General features: G+C 38.5%; 1 protein-coding gene across 9 annotated transcripts in view; it reads left to right on the plus strand.

Annotated features, from left to right (window-relative positions):
• NBEA (neurobeachin) overlaps positions 1–21,488 on the plus strand; it is a 656,478-nt gene extending 634,990 nt beyond the window's left edge. For all 9 annotated transcript variants that reach the window (XM_025263201.3, XM_044927359.2, XM_025263205.3 and 6 more), the window contains 7 exons: positions 330–401; positions 2,308–2,463; positions 2,993–3,163; positions 13,836–13,937; positions 16,338–16,534; positions 17,644–17,795; positions 19,610–21,488. In XM_025263201.3, the coding sequence (XP_025118986.2) occupies positions 330–401; positions 2,308–2,463; positions 2,993–3,163; positions 13,836–13,937; positions 16,338–16,534; positions 17,644–17,795; positions 19,610–19,700 (941 nt within the window). In that variant the 3' untranslated portion in view covers positions 19,701–21,488. The remainder of the gene's footprint in view (positions 1–329; positions 402–2,307; positions 2,464–2,992; positions 3,164–13,835; positions 13,938–16,337; positions 16,535–17,643; positions 17,796–19,609) is intronic.
• The last annotated feature ends 310 nt before the right edge of the window (positions 21,489–21,798 follow it).

Below are 21,798 nucleotides of genomic sequence, written 5' to 3' on the forward strand. Positions count from 1 at the left end.
AGACATAACCTTTTCTTAGATTTCAGCTCTCTGATGGATTCCAGAAATGTGATAGTCTTCTATTTTATCCAGCTTTTTCTGTTGTTAGGATAACAACACTCTTCCCAGCTTTCTCCATCTTAAGTGGAAACCAACAGTCCCTGTTGTAATGCTTTTTTTAAGATTTGTCTTCAAAAACATATAGTGTGACTGAATGATTCTTACAGTAATTTACCAAATAATTTTTAAGAAAATATATATTTTGTATAATTGTTATAAAACACTGCTTATTAGGAAATTCCTCCATTCTGAGAACTTTATGGTCATTTTCTCTTTTAATTAATCTTTAGGCCTCAGAGGAGCTCCAGGTTACTCCTTGGACCAAGCCCATCATCTTCCCATTGAAATGGATCCACTAATTGGTATGTTAACAACAAAAAATGCATTTTCATAAATGCTGCCTATCCACAGATTCCTATGTGGTTATTTATCACAAATGACAGTTGAATGATACTTTTGCTGTCACAAATTAATGTACAAATAATGTCAAATTGCCATCAAGGAGCTGTGCAAATCATAATATGTCATCTAAGAATTTTTTGTTATTAAAATAATGATTTGTGGTATTTTCTTGGTATTTCCAGAGGTCATTTAGGTTGGTTCTAAACAAGGTATATAATTCCAAACTGTGCTTTCTTTCAGCCACAACTCTTCTTTAACAACTTTATAGTATTTCAAATATATAAGGACTCAAAGCTATTATTAAGAAAGTTGATACTAAAGAATAACTTTTCTGGAAATCTCCATTTAATAGAGCTAAGCATTTTTTTTTAATTTAAGATTTTATATGAATTGCAAACTCAGGAGCTGTAACTGTTTGCAGCAGTATTCCAAGTATTTTTAAATAATCACATACACATTTATTAGCTGTGTGATGCAGAACAAGTGTCTTAATCTTTCCGGGCCTCAGTTTCATATCTGTAGGATGGTTCCTAATAATGTTCATTCTGCCTGTTCTCATGGGATCATATGAGAGCTAAATAAGAAAAAAATAGAATGTGGTTTGAAAAATTATAAAGCCATAAACAATTTATGGTATTTTCTCCTTAGATTAATTCCGCCTTCATCTTTGAACCCAGAAATAAGATGCAAGGCAGCCATTTAGGTTAGTTACCTATACTCCTACACAGAATAGCACTTATATTTCTCTTGGAGAATATATGCTTAGGACAAGGAATATTTTTCAAGTGGAGTCCAGCTTCTAGCTGTTTCTCTGCTAAAAAAATAGCAACAGTTTCACGTACAGCTAGAATGTAACTGTGGAAGATTAATAGCTGTATTCTAATTAATCAAGCACCAACTACATAGTTTTCAAGGGACTCAGACCTTTGATTTTCTTTTCCTTTGCTGTTGTTTACATTTTTTTTTTTTTTTACTTTTTGCCTTCTCTAGTAATTATTATTATAGTGTTAGTCGATGTCCACAAATAGTAACACTTAAATTTAATTGGTGTTAGGAAGTGATGGTGATCTTCTACATCTGCATTTTCTGTTTAAGAATTCAGCCCAGGGATTTGGCCTGAAAGGACGGTGTGGAGTAAGGGACAGGCTGGCATGCAGACGGGCACTGGGGAAATCACAGGGCGTCTCTGAGTTCCTGACTTTATTCAGATTCAGTCCCAGTGCTGCCCATGGCGCTCTGCCTGTCTCTTTCTTCCCCAGCCCCTCTCCCATCTTTCTCACTCCCCTCCTCCCCTGCCAGCCCATTCTGGAAAGGCTTCTGTTTGTTGACAATCCAGGTCTTTAAAGCTGCTGACCTAAAGTTCCCTGAGGGGCCACCTACATAACAACACCCCTCTCACAAATCCCTACTTTCTTCTTTTCCCATGAATCATAAAGGCCATCAGAAAATGACAGATGGGGGCAAATATGAAGACATTTTTTCCTTATGTAACATACTTCATACAATATTTATTCCTTATTATTATTGAACTTGTTGGACAATAATGAACTTGTGCAGGGTGAATATCTATTGAATTAAGTGCATATAAATATTTTTATTATGTTGTAAATTCCCATCTTGAATTCCTCATATCAGTGGAAGAACTACTTAAATTTCCAACAATTTTTTAAATATATAATATGGTTCATAAATAATCATTGCTACTAAACAGTTTATATTCCTCATGAGGAAATGCTAAAATCTTAATCATATAGCATTAGAACCCATTTCTAGATAAATGAAGCATAAAAGTATTCCTTCTGTAAGTGCTTGGTGAAACTCTTTGTAGAATCTCTCTTTAAATTACTGTATCTGTTTTATGTTTAGCCAATAACTCTGGTGTGAATAAACGGCAGATCACAGACCTCGTTGACCAGAGCATACAAATCAACGCACATTGTTTTGTGGTCACGGCAGATAATCGCTATATTCTTATCTGTGGATTCTGGGATAAGAGCTTCAGAGTTTATTCTACAGAAACAGGTAAACTGAGCTATGAAATACCTTATCCTCATCAGAATGCCTGTTGTTTCACCTAAAGCTTCATATGAAGTCATACTTCTTAATGTAGGTGTCTTCATCTTGATGCCAAGATTCCAATTAAATGTCCACATTTTAAGTAATTGACTGCTTCTAATTTCATCCATTCTGAATTTTAGCGTGAGTTGAGCCCTGAATTCATGGGACAAAAGGGACTACTGTCCGCCTCCCCCAAATTAAATCCAGTAAAAGGCCTTAAAGCTCCCCTTAGTCTAGCCTAGCCTGGGAGGAAAAAAGTCATGATTGTGTTATTTTATAAGTTCTTTCCTTAAAAAAAAACCAAAGTGACGTTCTTGTATCATTTTTTCAGAAGGGATTCAAGAACCTAAATCTGTAGCTAGATTTGAATTACCTTGCAAGTTTGCAGGTCTATAGAGAGTCACTTTCCACAAATCTAGTAAAATAAGGTTAAGCTTACTACCATTTAAAGAAAAACAGCCATTGGATTCGACCTGCCGTTTCTGTGTTGCAGGGAAGCTGACTCAGATTGTGTTTGGCCACTGGGACGTGGTGACGTGCTTGGCCAGGTCTGAGTCGTACATTGGTGGGGACTGCTACATTGTGTCTGGGTCTCGCGATGCCACCCTTCTGCTCTGGTACTGGAGTGGGCGACACCACATCATAGGGGACAACCCGAACAGCAGTAAGTATTGGTCTGGAATTGTCCCATCAGACTGTAAATTCCTTTAATTTCCCTAATAACTTTTGCTGGGGTTGTAAGGATCTTAAAATATGAATGCTTAAATAGCATTGGAATATAGCTGTATTCAAAGTGTAAAAAGAAAGCAACCACTGTAACCTTCAGCCTGAGGAAACTCCCAGATCCCCTCCCAGTGACCCTCTGCCCAGCTGCCCTTCCCCAGTCTCCAAATGTCCCCATCCTTTCGGAATTCCCGTCCATGTCACCTGGTCCTTTCAACTTCCTGTGATTTCTCTCAGCTGAATGTATTCTCTCCCTTCTCTGAAATTCCATACACTTTATTTGTGCCTCCTGAGGACACCTCCTGCTTTCTATCAGGAGTATAGTCAGTATCTCTGTTTATTTATTTGACAATGATTGAGTACCCCTTCAGGTTAGGCATGGAGGGGAGCAAAAGCTGAATAAGATGATTTCTTTGTTTAGGGTGATTCCTGAGTGTTTTTTACTCAACAGGGCTCCCAAAAATACTCCATAGGGGAAAAAATGAGGTACTCCAGAGTAAAATAAATTTTAGAAAACACAGTATATATACTCTTATTCTCTATGTAAGCTCTAAAAGTGTCACACAAATACGTCTTTTGATGTTTGCATAAACCAGAGTTTCTCAAGGGCTTCCCAGCTGGTGCAGTGGTAAAGAATCCAACGCAGGAGACACAGGTTTGATCCCTGAGTTGGGAAGATTCCCCTGGAGAAGGAAATAGCAACCCCACTCCAGTATTCTTGCCTGGAGAATCCCATGGACAGAGGAGCCTGGTGGGCTACAGTCCATGGGGTCGCGAAGAGTCTCACACAACTGAGCACACACACGCGCACATGGTTTCTCAAACGTGTTTTCCAAGGAACCTTTTGCTCATGAAAGAGCAGTTATTATTCCTGAGAAATGTTGTTCTGAGGAAGCTCTGAAGCGCACCATGAGACCCTCTCTTTGCATCTGAAGGTTCTGATTCCTGGCATAGTTGCACACATTATAGGTTTTCAATAAATACTGTTAAATGACTGAGAAACTAGAAAATAGATTTCCTAGAAATAATTACTGCTTTTAACTACCAAGCTTGTATCTCCTGTACAATAGAGAATGATTTCTGTAAACTATTAATAATGGTGAGTACCTAAACTAGGGTTATTCCAATTAGAATTCATACACTGGTCACAATGTTAACAGTACTCTGAAAACATGAGTTTGGGAATATTTATGACGAAACAGAGCTAAGAATTTCCCAGGAATACTATGTACCTGCCACTGAAATACTATAGAGAAAAAAGAAATGTACAGGAGACCAAGGTATAACTGTGAGAGAGCTGGGCATGGAAATCTTCATGTGTATATGAAGGTAGTGAGAGAATGAATGACCGGGTGATTTAGATGACCCGGTGATTTAGTCTTGTCGCCCATAGCTAGAGGTGAAGAAAAGTAGATGAAGCGACTGAAAGTGTATTATGAAGTTGTGTCTCTGACTGTAGATACTGAATAAGAGAAAGTATGTGTAATTATACATTTTAGCCTCTGCTCCAAGTTGTGAGATACTGGTTTGAGGAAAACACATATTCAGTGTTGCTTGATTTCCAACCAGCGCAACTAATCAGCCACCAATTCTACAGTATACAAAACATCATACTCTAACTGCTAATAAGTCATTTACTCTTTTTAAAACTGTATCCCTAAAAAAAAAAAAAAGAGCTTTGTTTTTAACAGGATTCTTGTGTTGTGTGTAAAATATATTTGACCTACTTTATTATTATACTTTATCATTCTTAATCATGGTACATTATCACATGTATTTTGTCTAAATGTATTTTTACATATTTCCAAATTTCCTTTTTTGAGACTAGCATTCATTACAAGAGAAGTTGAATTGAGCACCAGAGCTGTGTGGTATCTTCCATCTATTATTGACACAAATTAGAAGTTATTAGATAGAAAAAACTTTATAAAGAAGCAAAATAGTATACCTGTGGCGGATTCATTTTGATATTTGGCAAATCTAATACAGTTATGTAAAGTTTAAAAATAAAATAAAATTAAAAAAAAAATTAAAAAAAATAAAAAAAATAAAAAAAAAAAGAAGCAAAATAGTGTTTTAAATCCCATTAATTAACATCTTCAAAATGAAGCTCAGAAATGATGAAAATGATGTTTCCAAAAAGAATTCATTTCTTAAAAACTACCATCTGGTAGTAGAGAAGATAATATAATGTCCTGCTATGAGATAAAAATGTTAAATTATAGTAATTATCTGTTAACTACTTTATTTTCTAATTATCTTCTAAACGAAATGATGGTTGACAATTGATTGTATCTTTGCTCCATCACTTAGCAAGAAGAGTGAAATGTAGTATTATTTAGAGTATTCAAAGTTCCTACGGTAGGAGCTGTGTAATAGGAATGTTTATGTTAATTCTTAAGAACAAAACTGTGACTGAGATTTGTTAAAATGTAGCATTTTATTTAAGCTTTAAATAAAGACAGGATTATCCCTAAGAAATTATTGCATAATATTACATATACAGTATTGTCTCCATTTGTGGGGATATACATTTTTTTATTAAAAACTGTCATCATCATTATAAACCTAAAGGACTTTCATAAAACCCACCCTGCCAAGACTTTCCTAGACATTTAATGTGAGCATATATAGCATGGTTCCACTGTATTTGTTATCCTTAACATAAAAGGGAAGAAATGCTCTTCTAGATTAAACAGGATGAGTTGCTAAAGTATTGGCCAAGCAGCAAGCATGTACTGAACATGTGCTGTGTCCTGGTACTATATTAGCAGCTGGGAGGGCTGGGCAGTCAAAGTCTCTGATTTTCTGGGGTTCACCCAAAAGTCTGTATTATAATGTATATAGATTATGAGGGTCACAAAACTGCTTATCCTGCTTGGAATTATCAAGTGTACTGAGTATTGCATGAATCATGAATTGCTATCAGATAATATTTAGTTTCCTAAGTACTTGTATCTACAAAATGTTTAATGTTATATCTTGGGCACAGATGGATGATTATATAAAAACTGATTTCAGCTTTTTGCCACATGGATAGTAAAAATCCTGATAGTAAAAAAGTCATTTTTAGTAGTTGATCGACTTGACTGATTTGTAACTGACTTAATCTGTTAGAAAAGGCAACCTCCCAGCTCATATAGGCATGCCTAGAGAGACCTTATATGTTGGTCAATTCACCTTTTGCAGAGGCAGTCAAAGTATACACTGAATTGACTGTCACGTCAGGGATCTGCCATGGGTATTTGCCATCAGAAAACCCACAATATGAAAGGGAAAAGCTTTTCTTTTTCCAGTTTCAGTTTAATCTGTTTTACCAATTCACAGGCTATATGTGCTTTCTCTCTCATAATGCATTGCTACACAAGACCAAAAAGCTAGTTACGTCTAAATTCATATTAAAGTGTGTGACACAGTGCCCTTAGGTTTCAAGGGTTGTATATATTAACCTAGACTTGAAGAGGGAAGTCCTAGCATGAAATGTAATATCCCAGTAGCTGTTAGAATTCAGGACTTGGTCTTGCTGTGGACATTAAATTCGCTTTGTATGTCAGAGGCTGAATCATATTTATCCAGCACACCACCATAATGTGATAGGATTCATGTACTCACCTTATGTGCACATCACTAAAACTTCCTCAAGATAAACTCAAGCACTTTAATAGATGTATGCTTCTTTTACATTGTCATTATTATTTTTTAATGGATAGCTCTATTGGTGTCACAGAGGGAAAAAAATAATGCTTCTGCATTTTTTTAGGTAAGTTTGAAAAAGTTAATGGCTTCATTGTATCAAATACATATATTGTTGTGACTAACTTGGACATCTCCTAAATAAATCTTTTTCTAATTGTCTTTACAGTTTTAATGAATTTGCCACAAAGACAATGAAAATGTGTAAGCAGATGATTACAGAGTTTCAGACCATAAAAGAAACATGCAAAGGCTACCTGGCCTAGGTTCCAGTTGAATTAATTATACTGGTTTTATTAATATATTGCAGGCTAATATTCACTGCTACTCTTTCAAACTTGCAACTCCGAACATAGACAATTTTCCTGTAGATGTAAATAGGTGCCTGACGAGATAACAGAATTGCAGAGATGTGAAGGACACACGCTTTGATCTGAAGCAGACTCTTATACAAATTGTGAAACTAATTTGGAAGTGATAAAAATTAATTTGCGCACTTTAATTGGAAGCAGGCGACCGCCTGAAAGGAAGGCGAGCGGAGCAGGCAATCTGTGCTCAAAGCTGATTGAATTTTTTGTCAGGCAGGTATCTTGGACTTGGCCGCTTATCCTCCTGAGCCCTTCTCTACAATATATTACAGCCCATCTCTGACTGGTGTTCTTTAAAAGGATCAATGCTATTCCTATTGAATCCCTAGAGCCCCAAATTTCATTGATCTTGGGACTTGACATTTCTCATTACGTGCTGTAGCTTCCAACGAGATAGTCACAAGAGGGGCAAGTCAACATTGTCTCTTCAGCAGACACTTAAAACACATCAGGGCCTCGGCTCCAAATCCAGTCTGCTTGTAAAGTATGTGGTTTAATGTCTATACCAGGTACAAGGTGCTGGATAGAGAGCTGGTTGACTTTTTTTTTAATCAGCAACAGGAAACTTTGAAAGAGAATTTACTGTTCATCTTTGCAAATCAAATCTACGAATACACTTTGAGTCATATGTGTAAGAGCTTGTTATTGTGCTTTTTCAATTTCACTTTTGAAAAACAAGGCTTTAGCTCACGTTTGAGCATTATGCAAAACAAACTATGAAATGAGAAGCCCATTGAAAAGGAGACTCCAGCTGTGCACACATCTTTTCCCTGGGCTCCCATTGTGTAAGCCTCAGCTCTGGACACTGACACTCCTGCCAGCTCCAACCTATCACTAAACATCTGCCAAATCACATCCCTTGCTTTGTCTGCATCCAGCCTTCTTTTCAAATGACCATCCTGGTGCCCAGCTCCACAGCCACCACTAACCAGCGGTGCTATGGGGGATGAAGAAAGCTTGGACAAAGAACAACCTAAAGATATTATATGTATAATATATATAATTATATATTTTGAGAGGAGGTGTGGGGTCGCACAGAGTCGGACATGACTGAAGCGACTTAGTAGTAGTAGTAATTACATGTGTAATAACTTTGAGAGGAGGTGTAGTTACGTGTGTAATAATTCTTACCTTGTAGGGCTTCCTGGGGGCCAAAAGACAATGTCCATAATGTAGCGCCCCTAGTACAGGGCCCATTCTGCAGGAGACCTCCTCCCGTGCCCTCAGCCCAACATTAGGAGACTTTATAGGGTTCTTGACTAAGAAGGGAACTGCTTGCCACTCAGCTTCTGCTTTTCCTTCCCCCTTTAAAGAACTGAGGCTGCAAGAGTCTTTGTTTTGAGCCAGAAGCAATCTAAGAAACAGACGTGACTAATGTGCTCTCGTGATCCAGGTGTCTCGGATCTATACCAGCGGGATCTCTGGGCGCCATGCAGAATTGCACCTCCTGGGGAAAGGCAGGCGGATGATATTGTAGATTATTTGGGAAAGAGGATGGTAGCACAGTTGTGCACTGTGACCTAGATCCTAGTCTTGAAGGCTCAGGACTTCAAGGACAGACATCTGCCCTGAAACAGCAATGCTCAGGGGAAAATGTGGTCAGTGCCCTCTCTGAAGAAGAAAAAGAATAACTTAGACTTAATGACTAGATAGGTTTATATCTATCGTCTGTTTTTTTCAAGTACTCCATGAGTGCGTGATAAAATGAAACCACATCATGGGACTTTTTCCAACCCATGAAATGTTTTTATGTGGGTTACCTTGTGACCTGTGGAAAATGCAGGCCCAGGTGTTTCTAGTACTTGGGCCACAAACCTCTGCAGCAGGCCCTCAGGTGGCCAAGGACACAGTGTCTCAAGAAGGGACTCCTCATGACTAAAATGATGTCTAGCATCATTTTTTTTTTCCAAAATAAATCTTGAAATCAGAGAGCCCTGATGAAAATACTGCACCCTTTCAAATCTCTTATTCTGGAAACTCAGGTCAAAAATCCATCATTTTTATATAGGTATAAACATGACTGAAAATACTTTCTGCAGTGATTCTGCAATGACCCCACAAAGGCTAGGGATAAAATCTGAATGTCATATATCATCAGGAGGTTCATTTTCTGACTCCAGCAGAACCACACTGAGGATCACAGAAAATCTCTGCTGTTTTTGTTTAGCTCTAATGTAGAAGAACTCAAGCTTCTCCTGCATATCAGTAGTCCCGTAAATGAGGTTTAAAATAATAAGGACCATGAGTAATCTTTACTTTGATCACTTCTCTGAAAGCCACAGCCTATCACGCTGAAAGGCTCTTTTGTCAGTTCTATGTGGATAGCAGCATCGGATACCTTTGTACTTTTTTCACAATCCATTTAAAAAATATTGAAATGACTTGTGATAAAAATGGGATGGAATCTGTTTATTGTAAGCCTGGTATGTTTGCTCTTTCCAAATACTTGCTTAGGAGGAATCTCAAAATCGGACTTCTTTTTTTCATTCATCATAATTCCATCACACAGAAAGCTCTTCTTCTGAGAAAGTGACTCTGAAAGGAGGGCAGTGGTACTCTGGTCCTCAGAGGAGAGGTCTCACCTGCACCTCCCTCTGTGCGGCGCCCTTTGACCCTCAGCTACATCCATCAATTGTGGTGTGACACTGACGGAATATTTCTAGGATTGTGAATGATTGTCCGGGTGGGTGACATCTGTCCCTGGCAGTGAAATGAAATATAGGGAATATGTTTACCCCCCACTCCCGCTGCCGCTGCAGATTCCCCAACTCAAAACCCCAGAATAACATGTTATTTACTCTTCTGTAGTTGAAAGCAGGAAACCATGCTTCTCAGGGGCCCTACAAAATCTTCTAATAGTTAAGTTTCGCAGTTTACTCAAATGGCCTGGGGAAATTGTAATGAAAAATAAAACATTTTAAAATTTTTAAATCAGAGGTAAGCCTTGGAAAAACTTACTTCCTCATAGAAAATGTATTACATACTTAAGGAATATGTTTACTATTTTTGTACATTTTTTAAATTTCCTGCAATAGAACTAGATTGCCTTTAACTTTTTCTGTGGCATATAGGGGAAAGGTTTATAAAACTATATAAATTTTATTAAATATATAATTGTAAGATGTTTAATTCATCAGTCTCTCCAAGATAAAATAATCACTTAGAAAAATTAAGGATGATATTACACATAAAATCGTGTCAGTAATTAATCCTCATTTTGCCAGGGAACGTAGGGCATCTTTGAAGCATAAATTTAGAGTCAAATGGCAGACTAACATGGGCTTTTAGCTTCCCCTCCCACTCACCATCTAGGTAAGAAATGTCTCAAACACAAAATGGAAGCTGATGGATGTGAGGAAACTCACAGAAAACAGTGAGCAGTTCCTGGGGAGACAGAACACCAGTGGGTCTGAAGGAGGAGATATTGGCAGATGGAAAGAGTATTGAGTACCTTGCTGGGTAGGGCGCTTTCATTATGTACTTTCTTCACAGAATTTTCCATGCATGACCTATTGAAGCCTTCCCTCCTGCCACTTGGGGCAGGAATCAGAGCACTGTCCAGGGCTGGATCGTTGCCAGGGGAGTGGCTGACCCAGGAGCCGGGCACAGGCTCTAGCCCTTGGACATTCACTTCCTCCACTGCCTCCTTCACGGTGAGGGGATTGCAGCCCAGGAAGCGTAGGATGTCTCTCTGAGAAACGAGATGGAGGAGGGGGTTCAGCCTGATCCAGAAAAAAGTATGAGTTCACAGAGAAAAACAGGCTAGCATGCAGGATCTCAGGCAGCATAAAGGAAAGATCACAGACCCAACAACCGGATGAAGCAGAGTGAACAGGAGAGAAATACAGAACTTTCTCAAAAGTCTTAATATTTTCTAAGGTATGAGAAAGGGGACATTAAAGCCACTGGTAATGGTCTATATTTTTAAGCTGGGGGTGAGTACAAGGTAATTCATTTTATTCTCTTAACCTTATATATGCTATAAATATTTAATATATAATTAATGATTTTAATCTAAAAGCAAATGAAAATGCACATAGTTGTGTGGAAGCTACCAACTTGAATTTTTTAATTATCAATAAAAATAGTCTACAATAATATTCCTCAAACTTTCTAATACACTGACCCCTTTTAAAAAGTACAAAATTATTACTAACCCCCCCAAAAATCTCTGACTCTAAGGAATGTGTTCTTGGACTCCTTGAATCTAGTTTGAGAAACATTGACTTAATTAGCTCATCGTAATCTTTAAGTGCATTTCAACTTTTAATTGCCACAGCATAGATTTTTGATGGTGGAGAGAGATTTCATCTTTACAACTGGTTAAAAATATAGAGTATCATCAAAATGTAAATCTGAAATTTAAAATTTTTCATAGAACTTTTCAGTCTCAATAAAATAGCCACAGATCCCAGGATACACAGACCATAATTTGATAAATACCAAGAATTCTGGAAGAGTTGCAGTCACAAGCCAAGTTACAACATGACTTCTCAAGCAGGAAAAAGTAATGGTCAAATGATACTGACAACATGAAATAATGATATTTTTATATATGCACAAAGGCTTATTTATGTATAATACTTGCTCTTTGCTGAAATTATACTGTAGAATCAACTGAACAATACATCCAAGATGAATAACAAAATCATACAGGTTTGCTGGAACTATTTAATAATTAAAGAGACAATATAAGGCATTAATAAGTGTGACGTTGTTAATGAAAAGTGGAAATAGTTTGGATATTACAAGGCATTGATAAATATTTGTTGGATCTGACATGAATAGGCAGATGTTAATTGTTAATAAGCATTTCATGTCCCTCTTCAGATCACCCTGCCTTCAACAGAGTTTCACTGCAGAGTCTGTTGGGTCCTCATATCCTATCCTGTACAGCTGACACTGGCTTTCTTTTCGCTTGTACCAAAGCAGCCACTCCAGACTGTACCCAGGATGGCAGCATACCCAGTGCACCTTCCAAAGTTCCTCTCTGAATTTCTGTTGTTTCCTTTTCCTCCACACTTTTGTACGGAGACTGTAGCAATCCCTCATTTCCATCTCAAAAGTGGCTTCTCCGAATGACTTTCCCAGCAAGATGTCGCTGGGCAAGAAGCCCTCTCAGTTTTGCTGGTCCTTCTCACAGTCTTACAGGCATGCAGTTTATTCACCAATATTCTGCTTTTCTCTCCATTCATTTGTGGATTTTTTCTTTCTCTTTTCTCTTCTGTGTAATCCCATTTCACTCTGTGCACCCACGTTTGTTCTTCACACTCGTCATTGTTGAGTGCCTCCAGTGGTCAGCCTGTGGAAGATGTGCCGTGGTTGTTGGATGTGTTCTAAGCAATTGCAGGTTATAACGTACGTCTTCTTGATACTCCCAACTCCTAACCCGCTGAGAAGACCTGTCACTTAGAAGGCATGCACTCGGTACAGAGGGCAAAGCACTTGGCAGTCAGAATGCTGATGCAGAATATTCAGCTGCTCTTTCTTGGCTAGGATCGCACCAAAGTCAGATGGAGAATTAAGATGATTATCTGATTGTCTCTTCTTTGCTTTACTACTTTCCGTTCCCATCTCCAAAAAAATCAAAGCACCACAGCCTGTTTTGTTGAAGATCTTAAGGAACATTTTTAAAGGGGTAAGAGCAAGTGTTGCAAAATTACCTAGCTCTGGGTTCAGTTCCAACACCTGCTCCTATATGAACTTGTGTAAGTTGAACAACCTTTCAAAGCTTTGGAGTTCTATAAAATAGAAAAAATAATTGTACCTACCTCCTATGTTTTGGCAAGCTTGATTTCTATTTCTTCACAGTAATCAGGAAGAAAAAAAAGTATTTCTCACCACTATCATGATGTTATAAGTAGGTCACATTTGTTGACTTAGCCGTCATCTAAGCATCCTGAGTCAAAGCTATGGTTTTTTCCAGTAGTCGTGTATGGATGTGAGAGCTGAGCCATAAAGAAGAATTAATGCTTTCAAACTCCTGTGCTGGAGAAGAGTATTGAGAGTCCCTTGGACTTGCAAGGAGATCCAACCAGTCAATCCTAAAGGAAATCACCCCTGAATATTCATTGGAAGGACTGATGCTGAAGCTGAAGCTCCAATACTTTGGCCACAATGCGTAGAGCCAACTCACTGGAAAAGACCCTGATGCTGGGAAAGATTGAAGGCAGGAGAAGGGGGCAACAGAGGATGAGATGGTTGGATGGCATCACCGACTCAAAGGACATGAGTTTGAGCAAGCTCTGGGAGACAGTGAAGGACAGGGAAGCCTGGCATGCTGCAGTCCATGGGGTCACAAAGAGTTGGACAAGACTGAGTGACTGAACAACAGCAAAAGCTTCCTGTGTGGTAGGCACAGTAGGTTTCCTCATTTTGCAGATGAGGAAAAAGCAGAGAGATTAAATAACTGCCTCATGGTCACACAGCTGTTAATAGTAAATGCCCTTACTAAACATTAATGATTGTTATTTTTAAGTGTTCGATTTAATGGTAGAACCCTTCATTCCTGCTATTGGTCTGTGGACACTCACTGCTGTTGTTCCCTTCCAGGTGATTATCCTGCTCCAAGAGCTGTCCTCACGGGCCATGACCATGAAGTTGTCTGCGTTTCTGTCTGTGCAGAACTTGGACTTGTTATCAGTGGTGCTAAAGGTCAGGAGACATTTCTTTCATTTTAGGTCTTTAAAAACTGTACTGTTTTCACAAGTTAACCATGATTTATGATTTGTTTCCTTGAGGAGGCTCTCCGTAGACAAATGCAATCCCTAGGTTCTTTGCAGCTGTTTAGTTTTATTAATATTTGCTAGTACTAATATAAGATAGATGTAAATTTTTATGAAGTACTTTGTGGTCACCAGCATTCTAGCCAGAACACTGGTAAATCAAACTGCAGCACACGCATCTGATGCAGTCATTACAAATCACGTTCAGAAGCCAAGGGGGAGAGAGCCATGATCAAGGAGATCACGGGGGCTCAGGCGGTTCACCAGACATAGCCCTGGGTCCACCCCCTCCGCTAGTCCTTTCTTCTCAAGGTTGGGTAGGTGGGAGAGGAAATATGATGACTTAGTTCTTTTGGCTTTTTATGGAAGAAGTACTGCTTCGGGAGAAGTCAGGAAACTTCGATTCTAATTCTGGCTCAGATACCAATTCTCCATGGAAGGTTCTGGGGCAGGAAGGAGCCTAATGCTTAAGAGAAACTGAAAGAAAACCAGAGGGGCTGAGTGTGCTGAGGACACCACGGAGGTGAGGAGACAGAAGAGTGAAGAGGCGGGAGACCTGAGGCACAAGGATTTGCAATTCGCGTTTGTTTTGAACATAGTAGAAAACCATCGAAGGTTTTTAGCAAGATGATGAGATGATCAGATTTTGTTTCTAGGGCCTTATTCTGACTGCTTTATACATAGAGGATATGATGTCTGAACACAGGGACACTTTGCTTTTGTATTTAAGAGTAAATAACCCAGGGAGGAATACAAAAGGTATTTTCAATAAGTGTCTTTTAATAAGTGTCTGTTTTAGTAATAATATGTATAACATCATTCTATTCTATAAAGCAAAAAAAAGAAAGAAAAGGAAAACACAAGCCACATAATACACATAGGGTAAAAACAATAACTTTCTGTAGATGATGGTTGATATTATAAGTGATTGCTATTTTTCTCTCTAACTCTTCATATTTTCTGGAATGCACATCTGTTACTTTAGTAATCAGGAAAAAATTTGGGTATAGCCTCATAATATCACTTGTTTTGAAAAATATATATCTACTGAAATCAATTGATTGAAAAATAGGAATAAAATTCATATACAGTTTTATGGAGTATTTCTAAAGGATGTGCTGCTAAGTCGCTTCAGTCGTGTCCGACTCTGTGCAACCCCATAGACGACAGCTCACCAGGCTCCCCTGTCCCTGGGATTCTCCAGGCAAGAACACTGGAGTGGGTTGCCATTTCCTTCTCCAATGCATGAAAGTGAAAAGTGAAAGTGAAGTCGCTCAGTCGTGTCCGACTCTTAGCGACCCCATGGACTGCAGCCTACCAGGTTCCTCCATCCATGGGATTTTCCAGGCAAGAGTACTGGAGTGGGGTGCCATTGCCTTGGATAGGTAATATCAAACTATATTAACCAATTATTTTTATGAACTTGGCTAGTGAATATTTGGAGAAGGCAATGGCACCCCACTCCAGCACTCTTGCCTGGAGAATCCCATGGACGGAGGAGCCTGGTGGGCTGCAGTCCATGGGGTTGCTAAGTCGGACACGACTGAGCGACTTCACTTTCACTTTTCACTTTCATGCATTGGAGAAGGAAATGGCAACCCACTCCAGTGTTCTTGCCTGGAGAATCCCAGGGACAGAGGAGCCTGGTGGGCTGCTGTCTATGGGGTCGCATAGAGTTGGACACGACTGAAGCAACTTAGCAGCAGCAGTGAATATTTTATCTCAGTGCTGTTTCTGCCTGAGGTGGGGGGTGGGGAGAAACAGTTGAAGCAAGATAAATCATTCCCCATGCTACTTTTACATTCTTGCCTCAGTCTTCATTTATTTGAAACAATGTTCCTACAGTCTGAACTACTTGATTAATTTTCTCAATTTTGCCTTTTACATTTTATATATAGACCATAGAAAAGGTACATTGACAGTAATGTATCTTTATGTGGCACAATGTTAAAATTTTGATGATACTAAAGAAATTTAGCAACTGTTTTGATAATTCTCCCAAACTTTGTAAAGAAAAATTTTCTAAACACATGAGAACACTTGTGGGACATACAGTCTCTTTTATTCTCATGTAATGTATGGACTGTATCGTGTTTTAATGAATATTATCCTATGAAGGAAAAGAGCAGGTATTTACCAGATGAAAAGTTTGGAAGACACATGTGTGTGTCACATAACAGTTGTCTGTTGCTATCTAACATCAGTGCTTGGCTCTTGCCAGCATAGTTTTCTTTTCTGCCTCTTCCTACAAACCTGAGTGTATATTCAGGTGCCGATTGCGGGTTTGTGAGAGTAACATGAGTGGCCGTTGCTGTTCCCTACTCTGCAGAGGGCCCTTGCCTCGTCCACACAATCACTGGAGATTTGCTCAGAGCCCTCGAAGGACCAGAAAACTGCTTGTTTCCACGCCTGATTTCTGTTTCCAGTGAAGGCCACTGTATCATCTACTATGAACGAGGGCGATTCAGCAATTTCAGCATCAACGGAAAACTTTTGGCTCAAATGGAGATCAACGATTCAACACGGGTAAATCTGCATGTTGAGTCTAACTAGGGACTGAGCCAAGAGGTTAAAGATTGACTATTTTGCATTCAGTGACTCGTAGTAGAAGTTCTCAGGTATTCAGGTAAATGTGTACTGGTTTATAAAAACATATGAATTCATATTGATGATGCTTTGAACAAAGCCAGGGTTCATTTAATCTCCAGTAGTTAACTCAGTGAATTAGACTTTGACGGTGACAGCTGTTGCTCGATTAGAAGTTAGACCCTAAGGGGGGCCTCCCTGACGGCTCAGTTGGTAAGAATCTACCTGCAATGCAGGAGACCCCAGTTCAATTCCTAGGTCGGGAAGATCCACTGGAGAAAGGGTAGACTACCCACTCAAATATTCTTGGGCTTCCCTTGTGGGTCAGCTGGAAAGAATCCACCTGCAATGAGGGAGACCTGGGTTTGATCCCTGGGTTGGGAAGATCCCCTGGAGAAGGGAAAGGCTACCCACTCCAGTATTCTGGCCTGAAGAATTTCAGGGACAGTGTAGTCCATGGGATCGCAAAGAGTGGACAGGACTGAGCAACTTTCACTCACTCCCTCACTAGACCCTTAAGGAGATTTTTCTTAAACTCCCCTGACAAAAAGCTATTCCTACACTGCACTCTCCTGACCTTAAAAGTGAGTTTATTGTCATAGAAACTTATCTTTCAAACCCTGTACCAAAATTACATACTGAATTGCCCATCCCTCAGAAATGAATTAGAATTTCTGGTTTATCATTATTAAAAACAGTTTTGAAATGTGTTCTGCAATTTGTTCTAAAAAGTCTTGACATTGTTAGTATTCAGAACGTAACAAACATCATGTTACTTAATTCTCAAGTTCTTTCTGGACTAGATGGGTAATATTCTTTTTGGAACTTCTGTTACTTTGTAACCTAAATTGGTTTTAAAGGATCCTTTGTGTAAGACTTACTTTGATAAATTCTACATTGGGAAGTCTATGGGTTAGACTTTGGAAAACTTGGACAAAGGGCTAAAAGTAGATGATGATAAGGGACCTGTGGCAAGTGCCTTTCAGTAGTGACCACTGGTCATTTGGGAAACACTGAAAGAAATGGTTGCTTTTCTACCTTGTCTGAAGGCCATTCTCCTGAGCAGCGATGGGCAGAACCTGGTGACCGGAGGGGACAATGGTGTGGTGGAGGTCTGGCAGGCCTGTGACTTTAAGCAGCTGTACATTTACCCTGGCTGTGATGCTGGCATTAGAGCAATGGATTTATCCCATGACCAGAGGTGAGCCATGTCGGGGAGAAATGTAATCAGTCAAGAGTTGTCATTGAAAGTTCTTTAGATTTTACCAAGGGTGAAACGTGTGATGAAAAATACTCCAGCATCCAGATAGAACAAGGACTATTGTTGAAAAGGGCAGATTGAGGAGAGGAGTAAGTACTTTAGGAAAGGATACTGGGAAGAAGGAAACAGGAAGAGAATAAAGGGAAAAAAGAAAGAAATGAGTCTGGAGAAGAACAGACTCATCTAGATACTTTCCAAGACGTAGAGTTATCCCCACCAACTTCTCTGTTCTCAGATCTTTACCTGGTCTCAGACAGGCCTGCCTGGCTTCCATAATGTGAAAGACACACATTTTTTTAGCAGAGTCTTGGCTGGAGGCATAGGTCTAGCTAAATGCAGCCAAATGCAAAGTGCAGACTACAGCTGGCCTCTGTTTTACAAATACAAGGCACTGGTTACTTGAAACCGTCTCACCTCCCATTTGCTTATTCACATATCTCTCATTTATGTTATTTTGTGGTATTTTATGTATTGCCCTAAGATACTATAATCTTTACTTGGAAGGAATCAATAAGAATGTTAACAAAGTAATATAGTTTTCTGTTATTCCTCAGTTTGCAACAGGATTTTGTTATTTCCTAAAATTTGTCTTTGCATTTATTATAAAGTGAAATGAATATTTGGAATGCAAAGCCTAAATTTTCCAAATTTAAAAAACAAATTAAAACTATATGATCTTAATATGGTAAATAATTTCTCGTTTTTGCTATATATCTAACAGAAATAAGAAAAGTTCATTAGGCAACTCATTTCAACTATGTGTATATGTATTCTTTATAAGTATTGGTTTTAAAATAGTATGAATATTAAGATTTACATGATGAAGTATCTTCACACTATAGTAAAATGATCCTGAAGTCATCAAGAAAAGCAATAAAATTTAAGTTAGTTTGGGGAAGAGATATTTGATCTGCAGCTCAACCTTTTTTTTTAAGAAAATTTAAGCAGAGTCCATATTCGTGAAAAATGGGAGTGGCTTACTGTGTAATTATTTGTAAATAGATTCATGTTTCTAAAGTATTTGAAATAATTTGTGTTCTTAAGTATTTCAAGATTCCCCGGCATTCTTATCCCTTTCATGTATTCATGTTGCAAACATTTTCTGCCACCATTGTATATTAAGGACTGTGCACAGTCTGGAGGATATAAAACAAGACCACTAATCCCAAGGAGCTCCAATAATCATAATAAATACATATGAGGGAGGCAGGAGCATAGGAACAGGAAGAGGAAGTGATTAGCTCCTCTCGAGGGGTGCCGGAGGGCAGGAAGGGCTTTGTGAGATACTCACCCTCTCATATACTCTCTACTAGATGAGCGCACAGACAAGGCTGCACTCGTGTTAGCGTCTCCCGGGAGGAGTGAGGAAAGATACTAGTCAAGTTTCTATTTCTTTTTCAAGCTCATCCCTAATTTCAGTTGTTCTTGGTGTTTTATAATGCCCCTGATAGGTTCAAACAGTAGTACGTGCACATGAGTTATACACTGACAGACAAATATGCAGTGAAGATGCTGTCCTCAAAAAGGTATTTATCTGATGAGCTTTGGGATCAAGTTGATAACACTTGGCCCAGCGGTCCAGGTGTTGGATTGAGTCAGCTTCTCTCAGGAGAACCAAGAATAAATTTTAATCCTGTCTCAGGGCACGCAAAACAAAAACTTGGTGAACTTTGAGATCATGCTATTGTTTAGTGTAAAGTAGAACCATGTCAGTGATTTTGTGTCTTTCTTAACTACTGTCTCTGCTTTTCCAGGACTCTGATCACTGGCATGGCTTCTGGTAGCATTGTAGCTTTTAATATAGATTTTAATCGGTGGCATTATGAGCATCAGAACAGATATTGAAGACAAATGAAGAACCAAAAGCCAAGTTAAAGCTGAGAGCACAAGTGCTGCATGGAAAGGCAATATCTCTGGTGGAAGAAAAACTCGTCTACATCGACCTCCGTTTGTACATTCCATCACACCCAGCAATAGCTGTACATTGTCGTCAGCAGCCATTTTACTTTGTGTGTTTTTTCACGACTGAACACCAGCTGCTACCAGGCAAGCTTATATCATGTAAATTATATGAATTAGGAGATGTTTTGGTAATTATTTCATATATTGTTGTTTATTGAGAAAAGGTGGTAGGACGTGTCACAAGAGACTTTTGACAATTCTGAGGAACCTTGTGTCCAGTTGTTACAAAGTTTAAGCTTTGAACCTAACCTGCATCCCATTTCCAGCCTCTTTTCAAGCTGAGAAGAAAAAAACAAAAAACAAAAAACCACGTTTGATACTTTGTACATCAGATGCATCTTATTTAAAGGGATACTTTTGTAAAAGTAAAACCTTGTATAAAGAACAAAACTGTTTCTTAATTTTATTGTGGAGTTACAACTTGCATGTTCTTTAATCCCTATGTCTTGATGGAACAGGCGCACTGACAGTAGGGAATAGTAAGATCTGTCCAAGGACACCGTTTGTATGAAAGGATTGAATTTGGGCTCAATCGATAATTTTTCACATTTTCACCAAAATATAATTTGCACTTTTTAATCTGAATTCCATCCCTCTACATGAAATTTGCTCATAAAGCATTTGGATACTAAGCCATTCTTTGCCATTTTTTGGTACTTTATACAAAGAAAATTCAGCCCTACCCTTCATAATTTGAAGACACAGCAGAAAGGGGGCTTAGGGATGAGGTCCTGGTTTTATTGTATAAATAGGAATCCCGATTGTTAGTTCCTTAGTGATGACTTCCCAACTCCTGGACAACTCTTCCAGACTCATCCTGCTGGCTTAGCGTGTGTACATTAGGGGAGGAGATCTAATGCTAACTTTTTTTTTTTTTTTTTTTTGCTGTTTTTTAATTTTTCTCTCTCTTTGGTTCTTGAATAGCTTAGTTTCTTTAATAAATAAGTCAGACTTTATTATAACAATAACTGAAGTTATTCTTTTAGGTTCTTGTGAAATTCTCACCTAAAGCCACATTCTTAGCCTAAGGCACTTCATCTTTTATGATATAAAATGACGCTATCAAATGATTTTCCATACATTGTACTGATCAAGTTATACACCCAGGGGTATATACACTTTATTCATGTTTCTTCTTTGTATATTTGGTGACCGTATCGTCATAGATGTACATATTGTGTCGGTAGGGCTATGAGGCATGTTACAGGAATGTAATTTTCTCAGAACTTACACTCACTTGCAGTCATTTATTTAAAAAGATAAAACAAGATAATGGGTTCTTTGTATTGGCACTTTGCACCAGAAACATATCATTATTTATTGATGTGATTACTTATTTGTTATCCACCTTGTACTAGTAAGTTTTAGCACTGAATTCCTTCTTCATTGTTGTTTGTATTTATGAGATTCTGAAATTCTGGGGAATCGGCGTAATGATTAAGTTATTCATCACCAGGCTGTAAGCAATATCTTGAGTTTGTAGCTTAGAATTGGGAGGATAATGAACATCTGGAAGACAAGTTCATTTCATCTTGAGATCATGGTGAAATATTTTGGATATATAAATTCCTTAAGCTATTGTAACCATGTTTTATTGCAAAGATGTAAAATATGCCAGATGTGTGTGAGTTGGAAATCAAAAAAAGAAAAATAAAATATGCAAAGAATTCACTGATTGTTCCACATTTCATTGGACACTTCACTTACATGCATTCATTATGTTGTCCTACAAGTTTAAGAAATCAGTGTCACCTCATGTAAAGGCCTAGAGCATCTATGAACATGAACTAGAGTCCTAATGATGGTCCATAATTCGCTGACACTTGAGCTGCTTGGCTTGACCATCTGGCAGGGGTCTGGGGCACCTGCAACCCCAAGGAACCAGTTCTTGTTGTTTCCTCTGCACAATCCAGTTACTGACAGGGACGGTTCCAGGTATTTTTGCCACAAGTTTCTTTGCTGTAGACATCTTTTCCACGAA

Source organism: Bubalus bubalis, chromosome 13 (genome assembly GCF_019923935.1).
Source record: "Bubalus bubalis isolate 160015118507 breed Murrah chromosome 13, NDDB_SH_1, whole genome shotgun sequence".
NCBI classification, from domain to species: domain Eukaryota; kingdom Metazoa; phylum Chordata; class Mammalia; order Artiodactyla; family Bovidae; genus Bubalus; species Bubalus bubalis.